Source organism: Antennarius striatus, chromosome 2 (assembly GCF_040054535.1).
Source record: "Antennarius striatus isolate MH-2024 chromosome 2, ASM4005453v1, whole genome shotgun sequence".
Classification (NCBI taxonomy): Eukaryota; Metazoa; Chordata; class Actinopteri; order Lophiiformes; family Antennariidae; genus Antennarius; species Antennarius striatus.
Genome location: NC_090777.1, coordinates 27,636,858 through 27,663,446, shown reverse-complemented (window position 1 = coordinate 27,663,446; position 26,589 = coordinate 27,636,858). Strand labels below are relative to the sequence as shown.

General features: G+C 40.0%; 2 protein-coding genes across 3 annotated transcripts; one reads left to right on the top strand and one right to left on the bottom strand.

Annotated features, from left to right (window-relative positions):
* Positions 1–3: 3 nt before the first annotated feature.
* LOC137602346 (solute carrier family 26 member 6-like) lies at positions 4–18,363 on the top strand. The gene is made up of 20 exons (XM_068324962.1): positions 4–45; positions 5,104–5,327; positions 5,774–5,913; positions 6,645–6,755; positions 6,837–7,009; positions 7,113–7,277; positions 13,095–13,247; positions 13,417–13,499; positions 14,238–14,385; positions 15,221–15,334; positions 15,567–15,644; positions 15,764–15,859; positions 15,940–16,046; positions 16,150–16,219; positions 16,526–16,618; positions 16,730–16,840; positions 16,938–17,249; positions 17,767–17,821; positions 18,004–18,135; positions 18,223–18,363. Coding segments are annotated over exons 1-20 (2,373 nt in total). The 5' UTR covers positions 4–39; the 3' UTR covers positions 18,225–18,363.
* Positions 18,364–19,847: 1,484 nt separating this feature from the next.
* LOC137602380 (kelch repeat and BTB domain-containing protein 12-like) lies at positions 19,848–25,819 on the bottom strand. Of its 2 annotated transcripts, XM_068325063.1 has the most exons (10): positions 23,987–25,819; positions 23,685–23,866; positions 23,404–23,536; positions 22,881–23,114; positions 22,471–22,817; positions 22,120–22,393; positions 21,123–21,270; positions 20,842–21,039; positions 20,458–20,648; positions 19,848–19,985 (listed from the first exon to the last, which is right to left on the bottom strand). In XM_068325063.1, the coding sequence occupies exons 1-9, from the start codon at positions 24,155–24,157 to the stop codon at positions 20,500–20,502; spliced, it is 1,836 nt and encodes a 611-aa protein (XP_068181164.1). In that variant the 5' UTR covers positions 24,158–25,819; the 3' UTR covers positions 19,848–19,985; positions 20,458–20,499. The 2 variants fall into 2 exon arrangements, with proteins under 2 accessions (XP_068181164.1, XP_068181155.1); XM_068325054.1 differs by lacking the exon at positions 19,848–19,985 and having other exon boundaries at positions 19,993–20,648; positions 23,987–25,817.
* Between the last annotated feature and the right edge of the window lie 770 nt (positions 25,820–26,589).

The following is a 26,589-nucleotide window of genomic DNA, read 5'->3' as shown; positions in this document are numbered from 1 at the left end:
GCTTCGCAGTTGCTCCGGATCAGCAGCAGGAAAGAGGGAATGAAGGTATGTACGGAATGTCATGTGGGTCACCGCTTACCATTAATCCACCACTTCAGTCGGACATGTTTGGTGATGCTGAGCTTCTGTGGCGAGCTCAGGAAGAGTCAGTCCCAGAATAGATTTCGAAGAAACTGGGATGAATCAGACTTTGCAGTCAGAGAGAAGGAGGAAGGATTCCATTGGTTTTATTTCAAACTGCTTGTTAAAAATACATAACATTAGTTTAGAAATATGTGTTTTTCTTTCTACATGATAAAACAGAAATTTAAAAATGAAAATACAACAACGTAGTGTGCACTCGAAAACATACCTAACCCTAACCCTGACCCACATGTGTCAAATTCAGGGCCCGGGGGGAAATGTGGCCCGCCACATCATTTCATGTGGCCCGTGAGAGAATAAATTGTGTCTAAAAGAAGTGTCTAAAAATAAAAAGGTCAAAAGTGTGTCTGACCAAAAACTACATTTCCCACAATGCAGTAACTAAGCCCATTTTAACTTTGACAAAAAACTTCTAAAATGATTTATGTTAAAACAGCAATAAGCAAACTGTACAGTTTGTAACTTGAATAAGTAATAAATGTAGTAATTTAACATTAAGGAGTGTTTACATTTATTTTTCATTTATTTTACATTACATTGAGTTACATTTAGTTACGTTTATTAGTTACATCTGGCCCTTTGAGGACAGCCGTTATGCTGATGTGGCCCTCGGTGAAAATGAGTTTGACACCCCTGTCCTAACCCTTAAAACAACAACGAAATTATCCAGTTTGGACATCATTCTGTTTCTTGTTATCAGCGCTAGCATTTCCCACACATTTCCCCTCCAAACTCCAGAGAAACTTTGATTATAGTAACTGTTTGAGGTTCTTAGGTTAGAGATTGAATTTTATTAATAAGATCATATCAGCCACATTAGTTTTTTTCTGTCACTTACAAGTATTTGTCCAAACAGCAGTCACATTTTCAAAACTCTAAACACAATTAGCACAGCATCGGTCTTTTGTGGCCATAACATTCACACATCTCATGCTGCTTTCACACAATATGCAGTCAGTGAACATATTTCCACAATGGTTTCATTTTCTTAACAGATAATCTACACCTCCCAACAAAATTATGGATTGCTTTTTTATTATTTACGAATGTTAACACACAACATCCCACAATAGCAACAACAGTATTCCAAACCTTATCCTGAAAGGGAAATCAGTGGCACACTCTAGTGTTAGTAATTAATACGTGCATATATTAGTGTGGACAGGCACTGAACACACACTCACACACACAGGGGTCCCGTACGCATACTGGGGGGGGGGGGGGGGTAGAGTGGTGGGCAGCTCCTTTATGGTGCGCCAAAATGAGCAACTTGTAAGGGTGACGGCGCCTTGCTCAAGGGCGCGTCAGCAGTTCTCCAGAGGTGAGCTGACACCCACTGTGAGCTCACACTCCGGGTATTTTTGGGTGGGAGAGGGAATCAAACCGCCAATCTTGGAACATTGGACCTCCCGCTCTACCGCTGAGTCACTGCCCCCCCACTGACACACAGCTGATCATTGCCGGGGGGGATCCGGCACACCAAGAGGTTCTATCCCAGGTGCATCGCCTTGGATGATATCAGAGATCGTAGAGATTAGAGACAGTAACTTTATAACTTTTTTTTCTGAGCATTTTGCTGTTGTTGTTTTTGTTTGTTCAGAATGCTCTTGTGTGTTTCACGGCTATTTTGTTCACTGTAAGCTTTTTCTTTTCTATCATGTTGTAAACAGTGTTTTTACTGTACCTCCTGTAATAAACTGTAAAGGGAAAAAACTGATTTGCTCTTTACTGGAATGCTTTTGAATGTGAAAATTGCATGTGGACATAAAGTTCCCAACCAAGACATTTTGTGGACATTTTGTAGGCAAATACCATTAAAACTTAAAGATAAAAGTCTATGTAATTTTTCAAATGTCAACAATACCCAATATTTTGAAACCTGGTGTACTTGATTGACTGCATGTACCTTATGAAGTGAAAAGAAGCATTATTGTTTGACACAGTCATTTCATTTTGAGAGCAGAGCAGGGAGGGAGTTGAGCCTCCTGACCGCCTGGTGAAAGAAACTGTCCCTGAGCCTGCTGGTTCTGGCCCGCAGACTCTGCAGTCTCCTACCTGATGGCAGCATGCTGAAAAGAATGTGAGGGGGTGGGGGGTGGGATCACCTGCAATGCTGATGGCTTTGCGGGTGAGGCAGGCGTTGTAAATATCTGTGAGGGAAGGGAGAGAGACACCAGTGATCTTTTCAGCTGCTCTCACAATTCGCTGCAGGGTCTTACGGCAGGAAACAGTGCAGGCGCCGTACCACACGGTGATACAACTGGCTAAGATGAGATGCTCTCAATGGTGCCTCTATAGTAGGTAAGCATGGTGGTGGTGGTGGTGGGGGGGGGCTGTTGCTCTCCTCAGTTTGTGGAAGAAGTAGAAGTGCCGTTGGGCTTCTTTGGCCAGCGATGCGGTGTTGCGGTCCCGGGACAGGTCCTAAGGAGATGTGCACACCCAGGAACTCGGTGCTGCTGACCCTTTCCACTGCAGCCTTGTTGATGGTTAGTGGAGCATGCTGGGTGCGTGTTCTCCTGACGTCCACAACAATCTCCTTTGTCTTCTCCACATTCAGATGGAGATTGTTGTCCTTGCACCACATAGCCAGCGGCTCACCTCATTTCTGTGGGCTGTCTCATCGTTGTTGTTGATGGGACCCACCACAGTTGTGTCGTCTGCAAACTTGAGGTTGGAGCTGGAAGTCGGTGCGCATTCATGGGTTAGCAGAGTGAAGAGGAGGGGGCTCAGTACACATCCTTGGGGGGCTCCCGTGCTCAGCGTGATGGTGCTGGAGGTGTTGTTACCAACTCGAACTGCCTGTGGTCTCCCTGTCAGGAATTCCAGCAGCTAGTTGCGTATGGAGGTGTTGAGTCCGAGCTGGTCCAGTTTGTGGATGAGCTGCTGGGGGACGATTGTGTTGAACGCTGAGCTGAAGTCGATGAACAGCATTCTCTTGTGTTTGAGTTGCAGTCTCCTGATCGTGCTTTCTAGTTACTAGTGTGTGTGCGTGAGTGAACCTAAAAGCCGTGACTAATGCCTGCTTGCAGCAGTGCCAAGAACACACTCACACACACTCTCACACTGTTTCTTGTTCAGCAGACTCTGTCACAAGTCCAATTTGAGAGGACAGGAGGTGATCCTTCAGGTGAACTGTCTTCTAACCAAATTTTCACACACAATGAGTCATGTCATATTACACAACAGCTTGGGGAAAACATGCACTCCAGTGTGTGAGCCATGCAGATTAATAAGTAATGTCAGAATATTTGTGAATGTGATTACATGCACCAGTGAACCCGCAGCCAGGTCTGAGCCCAGGTCTTCAACCGGACATTTTACCAAATGTGGAATGAAGCAACAGTGGGGAAAAATTCATTCATTCTTTCAGGGGAAAAATTCAAGATATAATAATGATAATAATAGTAATAATAATAATAATAATAACGACAGTATATCTGTTCCTGTTTCTCAGTTCTCTCTCTCTCTCTCTCTCTCTCTCTCTCTCTCTCTCTCACACACACACACACACACAACAATTAGTCAAAGCAGAGGGCAGGTTTTTCCTTGACGTCAAAAAATAGTCTCTTTATTATCTTAAAAACTTTTTATCATCCCACAAAACAAACAAAACAACTTCCAAACAAAATTTGGAAGTTGAAGACGAAACAAACACCTTTTTCTCGCTGCCAAGCACGCGAAAAGTCGAGAGAAAACGTGACGGTAATGTTTTTTATTTTATTTTACTGTATTCAATAATTTTTCACTTAATTTGCATTCCATTGCCTATGGTACGAGTTACGGTACCGTAAACTTCTGTACCAAAGACGACTAAAACCCATATCTTGGGCTAACCACATTACGTTGATGTTTTTTTTTCTTTCTTTCTCGTGTTTGCTTCTTTCTTTCTTTCTTTCTACATTTCTTTGATATGTTATATTACTGTACAATTTGATATATAAATGACATTATGAAATAACATGTTGAAAAAAGGTAGATTTCTAGTGTCTTGGAACAGATTAAGACCATTTACGTTATTTGTAATGGGAAAAATGTATTTGGAATTCGAACAAACCGCTATTACGAACAGCCTTCCGGATTGTGTTTGGAAACCAAGCTTTGCCTGTATGTGTGTGTGTATATACAGTATATACTGTGTGTATATATATATATATATATATATATATATATATATATATATATATATATATATATATATATATATATATATATATATATATATATATATATATATATATATAAATAAATAGTGTTAATAATTTCAGTTAGATGATTCAGATGAGCACTGTCAGCAGTCTAACGTAACTGTAACGCTGTTTGGTTCCAAAGAGGCTGTATACTTTTAATACATTTTGATCTTAAGTGCTTTGTTAGACACATTCATTGTTCAGTGATTTTTCAAAATAAATATTTGAGATAAAAGCGGTGGTTGAATATAAATAAGTACATATTTTCAATTTGAAATATGGGTATGTACTATATATAATTTTGAAACTTTATTTGTCGCCTTTGCTAAGTATTCTGAATGAACTTTTCTTTTAATGCATTTATTGGATACCTTTGATCAATTGGTAATACTCAAATTACACATTTCATGACCCTCTTTTGAGCTGAAAACAGTATGACATTTACAATTTTTTTTATTGCTGGGTGGAAGGGTAAAGTTTTCTTTCCTGGATTGAAAAAGTTTAACCTGAAAAAGTTTGAAAAGTGTTACTTTTTTTTTTTTTTAGGTAGAAAGACTCCTTGAAAGCAGGCAAAATAATTTTTTTTTTTTTTTTTTCACAATTTGCCTTCAGTGTTTACCAAGATCACCTTTTACCAGTTTTCCCTTTAACAAATTAAGTTAATTACTGTAGGAGACACACTCACTCACACACACGTGCACATAACCCCCATACACACGCTCAGGCAATCACACAGTAAAGGCATGTGTGTTTGTGGCTCTTCTCTTAAAAGGACAAAGGGAACAGTCAATGCCTCAATCCTCAGATCAGCACTGTCAAGTTTGGATCTGCTGAATTTCCTCAAATGGTCATGGACATGGAGAAGAAAGAACGCTCAGCTGAGGAGTATGTTGTTGAAAGGGAAGTTCTGAATGAGTTACGTCTGAATGAGGTGGCACATAAACGGACATATTTCCCTAAACCAACTCTGGGTGAACAAGCAAAGGAGTTTGTGAGGTAAAAAAAGAAGAAGAAAGAAATAGACTGGATATGTAAGGTGGGAGGTGTGCCAGATATCAGTAAACAAAGAGCTAAACAATGGTGCAAATAAAAAAGAAGCATGTCAGAGTTCAGTTGTTAGTACTGTATATTATGTGCTTGTATAGTTGTTCCCTTAAGTTAATTTTTGATAAACCTGAAAGCAGAATAGTAATTATAACAAATACTGTGTTATTATTTAATGTGAAGTACAAACTGAGGTAAAGGCTTATAATTTAATTACTGGTTAACTTGTTTCTGTCATAGTGTCATGGTGTTATGCTGTGTGTCTCTGTTGCTTAAAGCCAGCTGCTTAAAACTGCAGCAGGTGTTACGATTCACAAAAGTAGACTAGAATGTTTTCATTTGTTTGACTGAAAAAGGTGTGTGTGGTTTAATAACATAGATACGTGTGATTGTTTCAGGTGCTCTGAGCCTAGGGTAATGAACATATTGCTTAAATGGATCCCTGTTCTTGGCTGGTTGCCTCACTACTCCTTCAGAGAATATGCTGTAGGTGATCTGGTATCTGGCTGCAGTGTGAGCATCATGCATCTGCCACAGGGTTTGTATACTGTAGATGTGTCTATACAGTGGAGGGACTTCATCCTCACTATATTCTCCAAACTTGCCTCTTTAAATAGTTTGTTTGTGAATTATCCTCTATTCTATCTTAGTGAGAGAGAAAACTGACTACTTGGTTGTAGTCTGACTACTTTGCAGTGTGAGTGTTTTGTCAGACAAATTTATGTCTTTTTAAATTTCATTTACATGTGAGAAATAGTGGTTGAATCTAAATAAGTACATTTCTTCAAGTTGAAATATGACTAAGTGTACTTGTGCAACTTCATTTGTCTCTTTTACTAAATATATGGAATTGACACACTTTTAGGGTGCTACTTGTGCTTGAAACATTTTTGTCAGTAGCTACATTTCAGATTGCAATTTCATGCCCTTCTTGTAAACTGAAAAAAAGAGACAATTATGAAATTTTTTTTACTGATGGATAGAAGGACTTACTCATAGGCTGAAGAAATTCTACTCCTCCTTTTTTTTTCTTCGGTAACTAGACTCAATTAAAGTCTTCACTCACAGAACAAAAGTTAGAATATAACTTAAAATTCTCTATTGTCAGGACTGATGATTTTATACATTTGACATTCAGTCAACCGTGACCCGCTGCGGCGGATATACCGGTGGTAATCTGAAGATGACTGACTGACTAATATTCAGTCAGAGAGAAATCAAAGCAAAGTGTCAAACTGTCCTAAAAAGCCAAACTTTTCCTTTTTTCAGGGATGGCAAATGCTCTTCTGGCAGCTTTACCTCCAGTGTACGGCTTTTACTCCTCTCTTTTCCCTGTCTTGGTTTATTTCATCTTTGGTACTTCTAGACACATCTCCATAGGTGAGTGGAAGCAGAAATAATTAGCAAGCAAACAGCTGAAATAACATAAATGAACTCATACATGATTGTGTCCTTGCTTAGGTACATTTGCTGTTATCAGCGTCATGATTGGTAGTGTGACAGAGGAGCTGGCACCGGACAGTAAATTTATTATAAATGGCACTAATGGAAGTGAAATTATTGACATCGGTGCAAGAGATGCGTACAGAGTTCAGATAGCGTGTTCTCTCACAGTCCTGTCAGGCATCTTTCAGGTGTGTTTTTACACGTATGTCCACTTTGAAAAGGATGAGGAGGAACAGATTTCAGTGTTATTTCAGTTCTTTTGACAAAATCTTTTTTTATTTTTTTTCAAAGATTCTGTTGGGTTTGGTGAGGTTTGGTTTTGTCGTCAACTACCTGTCTGAGCCACTGGTTCGTGGTTACACCACTGGGTCGGCGTGTCATGTATGCGTCTCCCAGCTCAAGTACCTGTTCGGAGTGAGGCCGGCTCGCTTCACGGGGCCTCTGGCTCTTATTTACGTAAGTACATCTTTGACTTAGCTGATGGACAGCTAACAAACAAAATAATTTGTTCCAGTGTTGACTCAAATGAAATTATAAATACCACTCCTTCACATGTGTTAATACTAAACCGCATTCAGCGGTGAGTGAGGTTTGCTTCTGCAAACAGTGAGAAAATGTCTTCTGTGCTCCGTCCAAATGTGTGAAAAATATAGTCAACCAATTCACTCACAAAAACAAATGAAACAGCAATTTTCTTTTTTAACGGCAGTCATATCAGCAACCAGAAACAAGGGTATCCTGCAACAAAATCTAGCTTTCATTACATATTGAACAAATTATATGTGTTTTCATTATGAAGAATAAAAATCTTAGGTGATGGTATAAATTTAGATGCAGTCATTTATATCTCTTCCATTTTGCTGATGAATCTTTGATGTCATGGCATCAAAAGTGAGGGGCTGTGTAGGGGCTGGTAGGTGGTAGCAAAATGATTGCTACCACCTACCAGCCATTGCTAAATTGGACAATTTAGCAATGGCAGTGGGATTTAAAAAGACAATGAATTATACGATTGTCCAACAGTGACCACCAAGTCCAACAACAGTAGGATTAAGAAAAAACTTCTCTTCAAACGTGCGTTCATCTTCACTTTTATTCGCTTAGCAATAGATGAAATGTTTTACTTGCCAGCAAGAGAATCAGTGTATTAGACATTTTCTCCCAGTTGTCTCCGTACCCAGTAACATCTTATCAAGAATACAATCTTTTAAATGATAGATTTAGTGAAAGATTTTGTGAAATGCTTCAGAGGGCAAATCAACACAAAAGAGTCGAATCTGAGAGAGAGAAGCCATCACGTAATCAGAGGTCTGCTTCAGATTATCTTCTGTTACAGGCCAGGAATGTCCTTTTTGGAAGTGGCCTCATGGGAATTGAGTGAATATGACAGGTGGGGGAACATGGGTGTTGTAGTTTCGGTTAAATTCCTGTACTAGAAGACCAGGAATCCAACTTCCGGTTGGATCATCGTTGAGATGGTCGCGTAGTGTCAGGGCTCCCGTTCCTAACCCGAGAAATATTACTATTACTCCCATGCAGGCTTAAAAAAACACTTGCGAAATATAACAATACGGGGGTACAAGCTCTACCAATACACAGAGGTGTGTGTTAGTTGGAGCCGGTTAAGGAGTTAAGTGCGAACATTGAGGCACCGTGCTAAAAGTCAACAACTTTAGCGTGATCATGGCCGAGTTGCAGCTGATACTGAGTGAGCTCTGATGGTTCCGCCAAGAGAATAAAGAACAACTGGAGGTGATTAAAGAAGAAATCCTAAAGATGAATACCAGGTTGGACGAAGCAGAGGGGCGAATTGAGAACATGGAGGAGAGGATTCAAAACACAGAGGACATTGTGATGGAGATGCTAAAGTTACACGCTAGGCTGGAGGAGAAGTTCACGGAGTTAGAGAGCCGCTCCAGACAAGACAACATAAGGATTTATGGAGTACCAGAGGGGTCTGAGAGGGACTCACAAATGATCACTTCGTTTGTGGAGAAGTTGCTCCGAGACGGTCTTGGTCTGCCTGAAGACGCGCTGTGTCTCAATATTGAACGAGCGCACCGCTCGGCTGGACCACAGCCACCAGAAGACGCTCTGCTGCGCTCCATTGTAGCCAAGTTCCTCAGTTTTAAAACCAAAGAAACAATACTCCCCAAGGCCTGGCAGGGTAAAGTCTTCACCTAGCAGGGGAACCAGATTAATCTGGACCATGACTATCCACCACTCATCCTTAAGAAAAGAAGGGAATATGTCGAGGTCCGTAAGATCCTGAAAGAGAACCAAATCCAGTTCCAGACCCTCTTCCCGGCCAGGCTTCGAGTCAGGTACAAAGATGACACAAAAATCTATAACACGATAGAGGAGGCGACGGAGGATTTATCAAGCAGAGGTTACACCATGAAGATCTTCAGACCTCCGGCCACAATGATGGAGCAGATCCGGAGGCTGACCTGGAGGAGACTGGACCGACGAGCAAAGAAGGGCCCGACTCAGGCTTATTCATCCTATAAGGAGAAACTTCGCACCTTCAGGAGAACCTCACCGGCTCCATCTACGACCTAACAAACCATGTACGAGACAGTATGCCCCCTCACCTTCTTTCATTGCTCCTAACAAACTGAGAACAGTACGGTGGAAACTATGGTAGAGAAGGTTTTGGATATTTAAAGGGTTCTTTCGGGTCCATTTTTGCACTATGTTGACTGCCACTATAGTCACTATTCATCCTCATACAATGTCTATTCTCGTATAGACTACTTTTTTACATTTAAAAAAGATCTCCACAGACTAGAGAAGTGTGAAATAGGCCCATGTACAATATCAGACCATAGCCCAATTCAACAATAAGATTAGATCGACACACTGGAGGCTAAATTCAAACATTTTGAATAATCCAATTATTAAAGAGAAACTTAAAATCAAAATTAATTTATATTTGGAACAGAACGACAATGGAGAGGTGACGCCATCTGTCCTCTGGGATGCCTTTAAGGCGTTTATTAGAGGTAAGATAATAGCAATAACCTCAACCGAAAAGAAAATCAGGCAACTTAAGCTTAAAGAAAATAATTTCTGTGTTATATAATGGAATCCAACAGTCCAAAATCAGAGTACCGAGTACATAAAAACGAAATGGGAAAAAGAATTAAATATAGATATCTCTGAGGGGAGTTGGGACAAAATATGCAGTTTGCAGTAGACCGCAACAGGATCAAATACTTGGCGTGAATTTTGTTGAAAGAATGTGGTGAGATTTTTCAGGGCAGTGGAGACGCCTTTTGGAGACTGCGGGACAAATGAAGCGAACCACTCTCAAATCTTCTGGAAGTGTACCATCATACAACCTTACTGGAAAGAGATCCAAAAACACATAAATGATATATTGGGTTCAAACATTTCTTTTAATTGTGAAAATTTATATTTGGGAAATATATCAACTGAAAATGTCCATGACAACGATAAGAAGTTGCTTGGTATATTGCTTGCAGCAAGTAAAAAAACTGTAACAAGAAAATGGCTAAAGGTTGAACCCCCCACTGTTGATGATTGGCTGGACATTATTTAAGATATTTACATCATGGAAAAACTGTCATTTACTCTTAAACTACAAAGAGATAAGTTTTATCAGATTTGGTCCAAATGGACAGAATATGTGAAACCTGTAAGATCTGACTTCACCTGAATGTTGCTATACACTTTAGCCTGGTTAACTACCTCTTTCAATTTGTCAGGTGTGTGTATGAGGGACTGCTGAAAACCCCCAAGGGAAACTCCCCCTGTTCGTGCCTTTTTTTCTTTTTTTTCTTCTTAATTTTCTCCCATTTGTATTGCTGTTCTTATACTTGATAAAATTGAAAATTGAATAAAAACACAAAAATGAAAAAAAAAAAAAAAAAGGAAGACCAGGAATCTGTATAATTCTTATTATCAGTACCACGAACCAGAGCTCAGCTAACTGAAACAGTATGAAACGGAATGTCTCACTCCAGCCGTAACGCTGAATGTGGCAACAGAAGCTGTATACATAATATCAGATGTGAAATTCTTTATTGTCATAAAGAATGTAAAACCAAATCATGCTGATAAAACAATTACTGTACTGTAAATTGTTCCGATACAAAAGGGTGACCCCAGTACTTTGACAGATGGTCAAATGACATCTCATGCAGGCAGGAGGTAAACTGTTGAAGAACCTGCTCACTTGGATCAGCTTGTCCTGTTGACTCAATCTTAAAAATTTACACTTTCATTTTTCATTCATTTGAACTGACTTTTAATAACAGGATTAATTACTTAATATACCGAATGTTATATTTCTGGGTATTTTGTAGATAACTTATATTTGTAATTTTGTTATTTAAGTAGTAGTAATAAATAAATCCAATAAATAGGTGTACTTAGCACAAATAAATAAGAATATGAAGGCAGCATCTTGTTGATGGTGCTGCTGCTTTACCTCCAAGTGTTTTGTCCAAGCATAAACACTGTAAATGTGATGTCTGTGATGGATCCACAGTGGCACAAACGCGCCATCTACTGTCAGATTTCAGCATTACGCAATGTCAAACATAAATGAACAATGTTGGAATAGTTCCCAAAAAATTAGGGGGTGTCGGTAAATAAAAAAATAAACATGAAGCATTTCCTAATTACAGCACTACAAATCTTTTTCAAACAAGTGACGCGCCCCATTGATCGCAGCAATCACTAAAGCTACATGAAATCATCTTGACATGTGGATAAGAATCAGGTTTACTAGCATTTATATCTAACAAAATAAATTTCTAAATTTGGAAGACGTTTTATTTTCACATATTTTAAGCTGAACTCTGATGCTCCATATCATTTGGAACCACGCTGACCTTAACCTACTATAACATCGCCTCCATTGTCTCACTAACCAAGAGGTGATAGAAAGATGAATGAATCAGATCATCTTTGCGTAGGACTACAACGAAGTCCTTTCCACCTTATTGTGCCCTTGATAAACCAAAAAGGGCAGCCTGTTCTCCCGGACATCCTCCCTTATGCTAGAACTGTGAATAAAGAGAATAAGGTCGACATTCCGGACCGAAAGAACTGATGGTGGGGGAGCCAGCGGAAGAAAGTCTGATGATTAATGCTGCTATGGTCTACCCCATCCATCACCCCCAAACGGTGCTAACATCACTCCCCAGGCTGTTTCATCACCATTCACGTCTTGATTCATGCAACATTATTGAATCACTTTTTGGTGAAGTAGGTAAACAAACCACTTGTGACCCCAATGACCTAATGACCAATAAATACAGTGGTACCTATACTTACGAAATTAATTGGTTCCGGAAGAAATTACATAAGTAAAATTCCGTAAGTAGAGACGTATTTTCCCTTTTTCATGCTTTTCTTTTATCTCTTGCTTTGTTTGTACGGACAAAAAAACTATTTTCTTCGTCTTTTCTTTTCCTCTTTTCTCCGTCACTTTGTTGGGGTCCATAGTGAATACTCTAAAAGTTAATATATTTGCGCAAAACTATCATAACACCTCATGGGTCCAGGGCCGAATGACGAGGACAATGCATGGACACTAATCTAGTTTCACACAGAGGTCGTTCTCAGCCAATGGGATGCCAGGAAGATACTAGTCAATAGCCAATGGCAGAGCAGCTATGGGAGTGTTGCGTTCAGGAACCTGTGGGAGCTGCGAGTATCAGCCCATACTGTATTTTTACCTTTCGTAAATCGAAATTTCTTTCGTAACTAGACGTAATGTTTTCCTGCTGAGAAGTTTCGTAAGTAGAAAATTTGGTAAGTAGAGACATTCATAAGTAGAGATACCACTGTAGTTCCAGCTAGGTCAACAGCACACATGCAGCATTAGCCGAGTTTGTGGAGGTTAAATACCTGTAACTCCTCATCAGTCACTTTGAACTGATAAGGCCTCTTGGATGCAATGAAACATCTTCAAACCTCTTGAAGTCCAAATATTAAAGCTTTCAGGATCACCATGGCCCAAACGAATGATAATCCACACAAACATGAGTCTTATCTTTATAATGTTGAAAGAAAAAGGGGGAAAAAATAGTTCAAGGTGACTCTTGTCTGAGTTCACTCCTAAGTGTAATGGGTTCTTCTTCTGTCACGCGCACCACTCCATGTTTAATTAACTCAAGAACAGCTAAGGGCTGGGAGATTAATCAGCACACCTCCATTGAGCTACACACACTCGCTTTCACTACGTGTTGTAACGTGATTCCTCTGCCATCCTCTCCCCCCACACTCTGATGCTCACAGACTCTGGTGGATCTGTGTCGACTCCTTCTCGGGACCCATGTGCCGGAGTTGCTGATCAGCCTGGTTGCTCTCTTTATTGTCAGTGTGCTCAAAGAAATCAACGCCTACTGCAGACAGAAGCTGCCCATGCCCATCCCCACTGAAGTCATTGTGGTGAGTCCTCCATGTGGTGGTTTCCTACCTTTTTTTCCCCACTTCAGCAGCAGGTCTGTGCCTTTACATGTCCAGCAGGGGGCATCCTGAACATGAGGATCAAAAGTTGTGCTCTACTGGTGAAGCTGACACTTTATCCCTTTCACTGACTGTGCCTGTTTTTCAACAGGTCATACTGGCAACCCTCATCAGCCATTTTGTTGACCTGCCGGGTAAATACAGCATTAGTGTGGTTGGAGAAATTCCCAGTGGGTAGGTTCATCTTTGTGTGTTTCAAAGGTGTGTTGTTGGAAAACAGTAGTCATAGCCAATGTTAGATAATTATTTGAGGGTAGGTTAAAATAAGTGAGTTATGTTTTTGATCAAAGTATAGTCTACAGGATGTGATTATTATTCTAGTTCCATCAAATCTATTAAATTTGTGCTTGTGTGTTTGTGTGGATGTGTGTGTGTGTGTGTGTGTGTGTGTGTGTGTGTGTGTGTGTGTGTGTGTGTGTGTGTGTGTGTGTGTGTGTGTGTGTGTGTGTGTGTGTGTGTGTGTGTGTGTGTGTGTGTGTGTGTGTGAATGACTCTGATTTGGAGAAGAGTTGAGACTCAGGGCAGTTAAGGAAGGAAGACTTTTCACAAGCTCTCTGACACATAAATGTTGTTGTCATCATACATATGTGAATCTTGTGATTAAGCAAGAAACAACAGTCACAGTGTGCGTCTGTGTGTCATTTTATGAAACACTTCTGTTCCTGGAAAAGTTTCTGTAATGGGAAAGTCCATATGGTGACAAAGTTTCCCAACAGAGAATGAAGTAGCACATGGAAAGATAAAGTAACATTTAAAAGCAGATTATTGTAATATACTCTAAAGTTACTCTGATTTGGCTGTATTTTTTCGTTTACCGGTTGTTTGCTGAGATACTAATGTGTCAAGACTCGGTGTACTGAATAATTTGCAGTGACCAATTCCTGAAACAATCATCTTTTGATCCTGCTACAGGCTCAAGGTCCCGCGCGCTCCAGATGCCTCAGTATTCTCTCAAGTGATTGGTAGCGCTTTTGCAGTGGCCATTGTGGGTTTTGCCATTTGTATTTCCCTTGGAAAAACATTTGGCCTAAAACATGGCTACAAAGTGGATAGCAACCAGGTGAGGAATACACCTAACACACTGGACACAGTTATATGTATGTTCCCCATATCCCTCTGATTCATTGCTGAATTAGATTTGAGTCTCTGCTCATTCATCGTTTCCATGACATCTCATGCTGCTGAGAAAAAAGAGTCATATTGTCCTGGATTCCAGACAGTGCAACATGAAAACTCAATAGACAGGTTTTTTTGCTATACTGTTTATTTGCTTTATGAACTGAGTCAATTTTAAATAAATTAATGTTCAGTCAATCTAATGCAATTATAAATTATAATTAGAAAAGCAAAATGAAAAAAATAGAATTACCTCAACATGCTCTTTATTTCTAATAGTACTATCGTGAAATTGTGTTTTAAATGAAGGGTTAAAGGTCAAGAATATCTGCGCACCTAAAACAACGAATCATAGCTTATTGCTACCTCAGAATTAGAGTTGTGTGTTGACATAGAGAACAGTATCTACCATGCCCCACCACCAGGTTTCTGTTATTCAATTAGATATCTGTTAGCCCATAATGGCCAAACCCTTGGGAGAGGGCCTTTCTCATTTTCATGGTGACCGCTGGGGATTTGATCATTGATGATTAGTTGTAATAACAGCAGCGAAAATCATTAAACTACAAGACAGATAAGAATACCTCTGCAAATATTCCATTCAGAAGCACAAGTGGAGCTGATGAAGGTCCACCGAGGACTGGCTGATTCAATCACCCATTTTCTATTCTAGATTGATATTATGCTTTTGACTTGAAGATTACACACCCCAGACCAAAATGTTAATAAAACCAAATGTCTGTATCAATGGAAGTGTCTTCATGTTTGTTCTTTTCCAGGAGCTGTTTGCCTTGGGTCTCAGTAACACTATTGGCAGCTTTTTCCAGTGCTACACTGTGACTTCCGCCATGTCTCGCTCCCTCGTCCAGGAGGCCACTGGAGGCAAAACACAAGTAAACACAATACAAACACCCGTGTTGTTGTCCCGTGTGTATGACAGATTACACCATGTGTAAAATATCACAAACAGTTTCCCCTTGAGGATGTCAAAGATGCATCTGTTTACATCAAATTAAGTTTTATATTTAACTTTCTAATAACTGCAAATTGTATATGTGTGTGTGTGTGTGTGTGTGTGTGTGTGTGTGTGTGTGTGTGTGTGTGTGTGTGTGTGTGTTTTGCCAGGTTGCAGGGATGATTTCTTGTGTCATTGTCCTGATTATAATTTTAAAATTAGGTGCTCTCTTTGAAGATCTTCCCAAGGTAACTCTCCTTTCAGCATCATTTCCATACAATGATTGTTATTTTTGCTGGGAGTGAATTAAATTCATGAGCGAGGTCACTGATGTGAAAAAAGGTGTAAATGTTTGTTTTTTCCTCAGGCTGTCTTATCTGCAATTGTGTTGGTAAATTTGAAAGGGATGTTCAAGCAGTTTACAGATGTGCCAATACTGTGGAGGACCAACAAGGTCGATCTGGTATGTCTTATTCTTCTCATTTTACTCACTGTGAGAACTTCCTGGAGCTTTCAACCTGCTGACGTAAGTGTTTCTGGTAGGTGGTGTGGCTGGTAACATTCACAAGCACCATCCTGCTCAATCTGGACCTGGGGCTGGCCGTATCCATTGCCTTTGCCATGCTCACCGTCATCTTCAGAACACAACTGTAACTGCACACTATTCTTTAAATAATTACTGATGCACAGATAAAATGTATAAATGTAAATGTAGGGAAATTCCAATTCTAATAATGTTTTAATACCTTTCAGACCTCGCTATGCTATCTTGGGCAACGTGCCAGGCACTGACATCTATCTGGATACAGACCTCTACCAGGAGGTGAGTGACATTTTACAAACACTGGATTCTTAAGAAATGTAAGTTAAAGCAACTTTTGAAATAAAAAGATCTGATGTGCCACTTGTAATATTTAGATCAACATATACCTCTGGTGGTTTGATTAATTATACTTAGTTTTGGACCAAACCTCTACAAGAACATTCTACAGAAAATTAGTTCAACTTTTAGTCAGTAAATGGTAGCCCATTTAGTCAAACAGTACCTTTTTTGAGGTGAAAAGTACAAATCATAGTGAAAGAGGATGTGAGAGTCTGAAGTCTTCCGTTTTATGATGTGTCCCTACAGGCTAAAGAGATTCCAGGAATTAAAATCTTCCGTTCATCAACAACTATTTACTACGCAAATGTTGAGTTGTACTTGGACGCCTTGCAAGAAAAGGTGTGTGAATATGACTTTTTCTGAATGCAGATGGAATCCCTGTCCCCCTGTCTCTCTCTCATCACACTTTCTTATTTCTTTACTTCATGTGATGCTTTGTTTTCTGTGCAGAGTGGAATCGACCTTGGGAAGCTGCTGACGCAGAAGAAGAAACAAGAAACAAAACTGAAACGTGAACAAGATAAAGAGAAAAAGAGAGTTAGAAAGGAGGAAAAGAAACAAGTATGATGTCCTAAATGACACATTTGTATATTTTATATTGCAAAAGTGGCATATTTTAACTGATAATTTAAACTTTTTAATTTTTTTCATTTTCCAGAAAAAAGAGTTGGCCAAAGCAAAGAAGAACAAAGTCTCTCCAGAACTGAAAGGACCAAGTGAGGGGGAAAATATAGATCTGACCGAAAACTGGACAAGTGACCTTAAAGGCCAAGAAAACTTGGCTTACACACACAGCATGTCAGACACAGATTCAGGCATGGTCTGCCAGTGTGACGAGAGCATCAATGAGGAACTGCAGCAAATTGATGAGGAGAAGGAAATAGCAATCATACCAGGAACACACAGCATCATCTTGGACATTTCCACAAGCAGCTTCGTGGACACAGTTACTGTGAAATCCTTTAAAAATGTATGTGTTAATGTATTTATCAGAGTTAAATAGTAGATGGCATCATAGTCAGCTAGAAATAAATGTCAAAATTATTCTTATTATCATCCCTCCAATACTAAGAAAATGGTCTCAGAGATGTAGGTAAAAAAACAACAACAATTCAAACTCAAACTCTTCATACAAGAGTGAGAAAAGTTGCTGCCATTGAAACATTAAAAATACATATTGCAGACAAATGCATACATATAAAATAAAATAAGATCATTTTAAGGCCTTACAAGTACTTCAAATAACCTAGATCAAATATTTTCTAAAATTTGAGAAATTTACAAAATTCAAATGGTGTAACTGGTAAAACTCCTCAATATGTATGACTTTTTATAACCAAACATGAATTAATTTTGAATAGCTTTTCGACTAACTCCCCAAACAACCAATATTTACTGACAGATCAACTGACTGGCTGAAAAATTGTTATTTGGGAGGATAACACAGCAGGACAATGCTAACCTCATACAATTTTTTTTTCTTTCAGATTTTCAAAGACTTTGCAGAAATTGATATAGTCATCTATCTCGCAGGCTGTCAAAGTGAGTGGCACAGCCGACAAAACAAGAGTCAAAGTTCATTTCTTTTAAGATTTGTAGAATGTATACACCAAGGTCTCAGCCTCAGTGACACCACATTATTTCTGACACATGACATTACACACAAATATTTATCTCTATACTGACAAAATTTCTTTCCCCTTTCATGTGTGGTTAAATATTAGCACACGTTGTGGAGCAGCTGGAAGCTGGCGGTTTCTTCTCAGACAACGTCCCAAAGAGTCGGCTGTTTGCCACGGTGCATGATGCAGTGCTTCACATCCTGCAGGGCCTGGAGCCCCAAGGATGTTGTACTTGTGAGTTCAACAACATGAATATCAATCACACCTCTTTGTTCATTCAGTCTCACCTCATCCTTAACTGATCACCTTTTTATTTTGCAGGATGTGTGCTACACAACTCAGCTGTGACCAGTAGGGGCCAGATTGTTCGCCATCTTCTCTTCCTCCTCCTCCTCCTCCTCTCAGACTCTCTGTTCAATTGCTCCCTATCGGACGTCATTGCCTCCTCCCCTCCTTCAGCAGGGGAGAATTCACCAGCTTGACATGGCGGCTGATAACCATGGAAACACAGGGAGCTTTTGCTTTGGCAACAGGCTTTTTATGATATTGTCTAATGAGATAGTCAGCAATACATCATTGCAGCTCTCACCCTCTATGGCAGGGGTATTCAATTAAAAGTCACGGAGGTCGGGTTATAAAAATTTCCTCTTAGTAACAGGTCCAAACCCAAGTCCAGTTTGTGTCTTGTAGCCATCCCCTATGTCCACATTATCATTTATTATCAATTTTCAATGCAGGAAATGTTTAACTGAGTGCACAGCTAGCTCTTTGACCTCACCATAAATAAAGGTAGATGCAGGCAAATAAATTTCAAGCCTTTATGTTAGATTGAAGAACACACAAACTTCAGAATTAAAAATAAAGTGAAAAAAGAGCTGAATAATCTGCAAGTCATTTATGAAACCATGCAAAACTGTAACAGAATCCATAAGAAGCCATGCAGACACATCATGGAGATGGAACGGGATACTTTTTTTTTGTACGGTGTAGACAACACTACATGCGTGCAGATTGATGCACAATCTTCTGCAAAACCTTTTTATAATAACAGAGTGAAACATGTTTTCCTCTCCTCTTTTCTCCTCTTCATATCTCATGTCTTTAGTTCATGATTTGGTTCCTGGAAAAAAAAGTTCTACTACAGCTGAAATGCTTTTTCTTTTTGGAGGTGTTTTGTTAGTGTGTGTCTGTGAAGTTGTAATGGAGGATGGAGATTAACGCTCGCTGACTGCTGATATCCGCATTGGCAAACACAAGTTCACATCGCAAGAGCCTCGCAAAATAGAACAATGATTTATCATCCACATTAGGAGGATTGTGTGTTCAGCTGGGTGTGATGACTTTGTGTGGTCGAGTCAGGAAGTCACTATACATCACATATAACAGCATACAACAAACTGTTGTTACTTGCAGTGAGAAGGCTATGCATGCATAAACAGGCATATAAGAAATGGTATCATAATCCCTAGTTACAAAAAAGATGCTTGCATTAGACATCCAGACATAAAAAGCCTGCAACTGCGCCTTCAAGTTGTGTTTGTGCTGGTGATTCTTCACCTCCATCGTCGGACACCTCATCCTGCAGGCAACCGAGCTCGGAGTGGTGGCTGATGTTCATCGCGTCTCCGCCGTCAGCCCCTTTCTGCCCATCCTCAGTGCGCCGGAGCGCACGGCGCACACCTGTCACTGCGTAAGGACGCGATCTCCAAACTGCTTTACGCGCCACATAAATCGGTTTAGTCTTCAAAATACAGACCGTTATTACAGCTGGTCCAGTTTAACAGAAAGTGAGAACATTAAGAATCCGATCAGCTTTAACTGCAGCTCTCCTCAGACCCGTTCAGCCCATACCGATGGGTGGAGCCTCATCATTCCAACGCCAGCGCTCACAGCAACATCCAGGCGCATCACACTCATTTGGGGTTTTCCGCGGCTTCGCAGTTGCTCCGGATCAGCAGCAGGAAAGAGGGAATGAAGGTATGTACGGAATGTCATGTGGGTCACCGCTTACCATTAATCCACCACTTCAGTCGGACATGTTTGGTGATGCTGAGCTTCTGTGGCGAGCTCAGGAAAAGTCAGTCCTAGAATAGATTTCGAAGAAACTGGGATGAATCAGACTTTGCGGTCAGAGAGAAGGAGGAAGGATTCCATTGGTTTTATTTCAAACTCAGATATGAAGTATGAAAAGTATGAAAAGCTCAACAGAAATTAACTTACTGCCCCACTTATAACCCACAGACGACACAAAAATAACACTAAAGATGTGATTATCAGAGAAAAGTACCAATAAGTAAATATAAATATATAATCCTATATTTATTATAGCTAAAATAGAGAAAATGTATTATTCTAATGAATCATTTATTTGTACTTCATCATTCAGTAATTATTTCAGTAATCTACAACAGGTTAACAACCTAATGATGACACACACCATTAATAATGACATTTGCAACTATTAATGAACTATTTATAATGATATTGTCTTAGAAATACAGGAGTTAAATTTTTGTTTCAACAGAGTTGTATGAGGTTTGAAGAACAGGTGCTCACTTTCCACACATCACATCTACTCAAGAGTCAGTAGGAGATGGATCAGGGTATGAAGAGGTCTCGAGGGTTGAGATTAGCCACCAGACAGACATCATAGCTGTCCTGCATGGCTGCTCGTCTTTCCACCACAGTCCACACATTGTCTGCAGTGTCCAATTCCAAAATCTCCTTGGTGATGATCTCATGACGGCCTGCAGTCATGAGAAAAAGTCTGCAACTTATGGGCAACCAAAATCTAATTTCCAGACTCTAATGTGACATAAATTGTGCAACAGGAGTCATTTTAGCCTGAGGTTCAACATGTGAGGTATAACTTAAGCAAAAAAAACCAAACCCTCACAACAAGATTTTTAGAAAAATAATTTACAATCCTCACTAACTGACCGGCCCCCTTGAAGTAACCACAGACGTAGAGCTTTTCTCCTATGGCTCCTGCATTGGATGCGTTGGATCGGAGGGAGAGTAAGGACATGGGCAGGGTTGGTCCTTCCCTCCAGGTGTCTGTGGGTGGGTTGTATATCTCCACAGAGCTCAGACAGCGACGTGACTGTCCGAGGTCCTCTCCACTACACCCTATACCACCTGAAAGACACATAAACACACAAACTGGAACCAGTTCTTGTTATATACACAATAAATCCTTAGGAATACACTTGTGGTCTGACCAAGTATGTAGATTTCTCCGTTTAGGACAGCCGAGCCACAGCGGTACCTGGAGTACTTCATCCTGGAGCACTCTGCCCACCTGTCTTTCCCAGGGTCAAACTGAAAGACTCGGTTACTCAGCTTGTCAGGCTCCTCATCTGGCAAGTTCTGTGCAAAGAGAAGAGTGATTTAGACATAGAATGGAAGGTGAAAAAATAGAAAGCGAGCCAAGATTGTGAAATGAGAACTAAAAAGAAGCAGAGGCATAAGTGATCTAACAAGAAGGGAAGTGTGGCGCTTACCCTCTCAAAATTTGACTTTAAATCAGTGAGCAGATTTAAAACTTATGTGTTTATGTGAGAAAAACTTGACTCTTATGTGGTGTTTAAAAGTTTTGTCGTGAATATGTGTTTTTCATTTTAACCACTAGAGGGTGCGACCGGGCTGCTGTTCCAGTTGCCTGACTGAGAATGAAGTCAGTTTTTTTTAAAAAGCCAAATGAAATCGGTTCAAGAAGAGATCAAGTGCAACCCAGCAGCGCACAATGAACGTGTGAGTGGTTAAATATTGAAAATGAAGACTCCACCCAGATATTTTACTTTAGTCTATCCCTGCTGGAGATCTATAAAGTCTGGAATTGTCTACATACATTATGAAAAATATATTTCATAAAAACATTAAATACAGTATTACACATGTAGGACTAAATAACACAGGAGCTTAAGGTAAGTAAAACTGTCTTTATTTACTTTAAGAACTTAAAACTCCTCGTTACTGAGTGAATGTTTAAGGATGTTGCATTTTCTTGTTAATCTTGGTTTAAAAAAAGTTTTAAAAAATACTTTTGTGAAACCTTTGAATAATTGACCATTTTCTTTTAGTGGAGACATTTTCTTTTCTTTTTTTATCTGAATCTCTTGAATTAGCTGTGTCATCTTGCTCGAAGGCACTTCAAAATAAAAATCCACTAGACAGTCAATATTGATACTGGAGTGGTTGTCAGACAGGTGCGTGTACCTGGGGTGTCCACCCTCCCAGCACATAGAGATGCTCTTTTAAGATAACGGCGCAGTGGCAGGCTAAGGGGAGGGGCAAAGGGGCGAATCCGAGCCAGCTGCTTCCTCTCTTCAGCGACCACCTCTCCACGCTGGCTGTGATGACGTAGCGATGACACGTTTTCATCTGACCGCCTATCATATAGATGGAATCACCCAGCAGTCCCAGAGCGTACATGTCCCTGTGGGGCGCCGTGCACACCTCCACCCAGCTACTCTCATCTGAATTATCGTATCTGGAAGATGAACAGGCATTTTAGATCTAGTGCTGCATGCATATGGATTATTTTTATACATAAGGGCACGGAAACACCTGTATATAGCCATCTTCTTCATCCTATGTTGATCCTCTGTCTCTATGGCTACCAAGATGTTATTTTCCCGTGTCACTCCCCCTCCTGTAATCTGTCCAGAAATGCCACCACCCCTCAGTGGAGATGGGATGAAGTATGACTTTCTACCATTGGGGGCAAAGCAAAAGCTGAGGTCAGCTGTTCCTCCACGGCGGGTGGGAACTCCCTCCGTATTCACCCCACCCAAGCAGAGCAACAGGTCTGTGGTCTCCATGCCATAGCGAAGGGTGCGATGAGGTGGAGCAGATGCCTCGGTGTGGAGAACGGTGTCAATCATCCCAACGCACTCTGCATCCCGTAGTAACACCTGGAAGATGTGAATAATGAATCTAGATTTTATTTCCTTCTATAACTCCCTTCCATCTCTCACCGGGTTTCTCCTTCTGGCTTTGCGGAGGAATCCAGGGTCCACGAGCTCCAGTCGGACGTGTCTGAGTAATTCCACTGCCTGGGCTTCACACTGCAAGCTCTCCTTGTGCTGCTGGAGCCAGCGGAGAACCAGCTCCAGCACAACCTCTTCCTTTGATATGTTGAGATCATCTGAACTCAGCAGATCGCCAAGACGCTGGGCATCCAGCTCCAGCACTTCTTCTTCCTCACAAACCTCGAGACGGCCAGATAAAGAAAAGGGAAATAAACGACAAATTTGGAGTTGATGAAATCAGTTGTTCAAGTCAAGTGAATTTTACCTGTACTGACCCAAAAACATCCATCAAACCAGATCCCAGTGTGCAAAGAACAGACCAACAAAATTACATCATATAAGAACTTTACTTCTAAATGAAAATTAAGATAATCACTGAAAGCAGTCTGGAAACATCTCAACATCACTGTGCTGCTATTCTGACACTAGTACGTGTTTATCTTGAAACCAGATAGTACTGAGTACTCACTTCTGCAAAGTGTTGGCAGAGATATATGAAAGCACAATCTGCAAGACTACTGGCCCCCAGGTCTCTGGCCCAGTGGTACAGGCCGACACAGTTGGAGGCATCCATGTGGGCCTCCATGTGGTTCTGACACAACCTGGAGCAGTGACAACAAAAGTGAGATGGGAGCAAGATGTCCTGAATACTGAAGCATTTTATAATGAGTCGTACACACATAATATTTCCATGATGCAATTGTTATTTATTATAGAAGATTCAAGAATTCCCAAATTATATTTTCGCACCTGAAGGCCCCGTCTACATGGAGCAGGAAGGCAGCTGCAGCCACTCCCTGGACGTTGTCATTGGAGATGTGAAGTTGAGCTCGGTACATGTAGTCGAGTAGGAGCTCCAGGCTCTGAGCAGGAGTGTCTCTGAGACACACCTCTGCTCCCCGGGTCTCCTTCAGACCACATGTGAACATGGCCTGAAAAAGTGTGAAAGACTTTATGTTACGTGCATCAGTGGAAAATGATCAGATTTGTCTTAAATGTTTCTGCAAATCAACTTCTGTTTTTCTACATGGGCACAAAGATGGACACTTCACCTGGAAGTAAGGGCTGAATGCGGACAGCACCACCTTGTGGCACGGAAAGGGAACTCCCTCCGCCAGCAGCACTACGTCAGTGAGCTCTCCAGCCGTTCTCATCCTCTCCAGCTGCCTGAGAAGAATGGAGCCATGCTCTCCCAGAGCAGATGCCAGTGCTGGGGCATCCATAGACAGTTTAACTGGAAATGTTAAGAAGAGTGCAACCAAACACAAAAGGGGACAGCTGCTTTATATACCAGGTCAAAATTCTGGTGGAATTATTGGCAGCAAAATGTACTTTAGGTCATCAAGACTCTTTCCAGCAGGGGGTATTAAGATATTAGGGTGGAGGAAGAAAGAAGGAGAAACAGTTTTATAACAAATGAATTTATTGGCACTTAATATTTGGTTTTAAAATATTTATTACTCTTGTTAATGCTGATATGATCTTATTAATAAAATTCAATCTCTAACCTAAGAACCTCAAACAGTTACTATAATCAAAGTTTCTCTGGAGTTTGGAGGGGAAATGTGTGGGAAATAGTAGCATTGATAACAAGAAACAGAATGATATCCAAACGGGACATTTTTGTTGTTGTTGTTTTAAGGGTTAGGACAGGGGTGTCAAACTTATTTTCACCGAGGGCCACATCAGCATAACAGCTGTCCTCAAAGGGCCAGATGTAACTAATAAATGTTACTAAATGTAACTCAATGAAATGTAAAATAAATGTAAAATAAATGTAAATACACCTTAATGTTAAATTACTACATTTATTACTTATTCAAGTGTCAAACTGTACAGTTTACTTATTGCTCTGTTAAAACATAAATCATTTTAGAACTTTTTTGTTAAAGTTACGATGTGCTTAGTTACTGCATTGTGGGAAATGTAGTTTTTGGTCAGACACACTTTTGACCTATTTATTTTTAGACACTTCTTTTAGACACAATTTATTCTCTCACGGGCCACATGAAAGGATGTGGCGGGCCACATTTGGCCCCCGGGCCTTGAGTTTGAAACATGTAGGTTAGGGTTAGGGTTAGGTATGTTTTCGAGTGCACACTACATTGTTGTATTTTCATTTTTTAAATTTCTGTTTTATCATATAGAAAGAAAAAGACATATTTATATACTAATGTTATGCATTATGTAACAAGTACTGATTCTTTAAAGTATGTCATAAAGAAATTAGATTCCAAATGAAGATGCAGAGCAGACAGGTCTCTCAGGTGGCCTTTGGGTGATTGGGACAGTAAATAAAGGCCTTTGTTTCTTAAACCGGTTCTACTCGTGAGCAACCGACCTACAAACACACATTTATAAGGACAATGAGTCTTTCACTGACTTTGACAAACATTTAGATCACTTTTACCAGGCAAACACATTCAAAGCATGCGGTGCAGCATTTTAGCATGACTTTAGCTTAGCACGTGCAGACACACACACACACAAAACAGTTATCAAACCGGTGGCGTCCTGAGGGGATCCCGTGCTATGATTCAGAAGCCCCCAAAAAAGGATGACATTAGCTTTGGTATGTCAAGTTCCTCACATAATGTTCATGTTTCTATATGTACTGAATCTGTCCTATGCTCTGTGCATTTGCTGCTGGTGAGTGGGAATAATATCAGGCTCACTGGGAAAAGGTTTTAAAATAGACCAGGGTGCGCTGCTGCTGTTGGTCTGTTCAGGTTTCAAAAGGCGGCAGGGAAAGCAGACTATCAGTCTTCTGGTAGTGTTTTATTTTTAAGTGTTGATCTCATCTACAATTGCAAGAATAAGAGGCAAAAATATTTACAGGCCCAGGTTTAATTATCCTACTGCATCTGTTTCTTGTTAACTAGTTTGGTGGTCCCGGTCCAATATGACTGCTCAGTTCAAGTGCTTATGAATCCATAATTATGCAGACAGATTTATTAAAATCTCATTTTTGATTTCATTTTTCCTCTCCCCTCCAGTTCTTTGTCAACATTACTGTACATGGCTTGAGGTCACAATTATTTTTTTATAAAAGACAAACAAACAAACAAACTAAAACATAGGTATTATTCTGATATAAGAAATACTCAGATGAAATAAATTATTTTATTTATGACAGACTACTTGGTTTCATTTTGTTTATACAGACATTTGCTTTGAACAGTTTTGCATTCCTTTAATTGTAGTACAAATTAACCTATTTTTTTTGTTCCTTCTTACTGATTTTTAAAATTCTGTCACAGATTCTAATTTGAGAGGACAGGGAAAAAGAAAGTCAACATTATTGATATATTTGACAAGATAATAACTGAGCATGATATGAATACTCAAATTAGTTAATAAAAGAAGTACATTATGTCTTCATTTATCTAAAGTCAAAACATGATGTTTTTTAAAATTTAGAGCAAGCCTTTATCACAATTGTACTGTCTATCAATCATGGTTATGGTCCCCTGGTGTTTTGATAAGGGCCCCATTTCATTAGTTATTCAACCAGAGTGTAATGTCTCTGTTCAGGGAGAAAGAAAAAAATGATTGATTTTACACAAATAATTTTATACTTTTATTTCCCTTTAATAACATTTATCTGATCTCTCCTTGGAATGGGTCTGAGGTCCTTCATTCATATTTCCCCTCC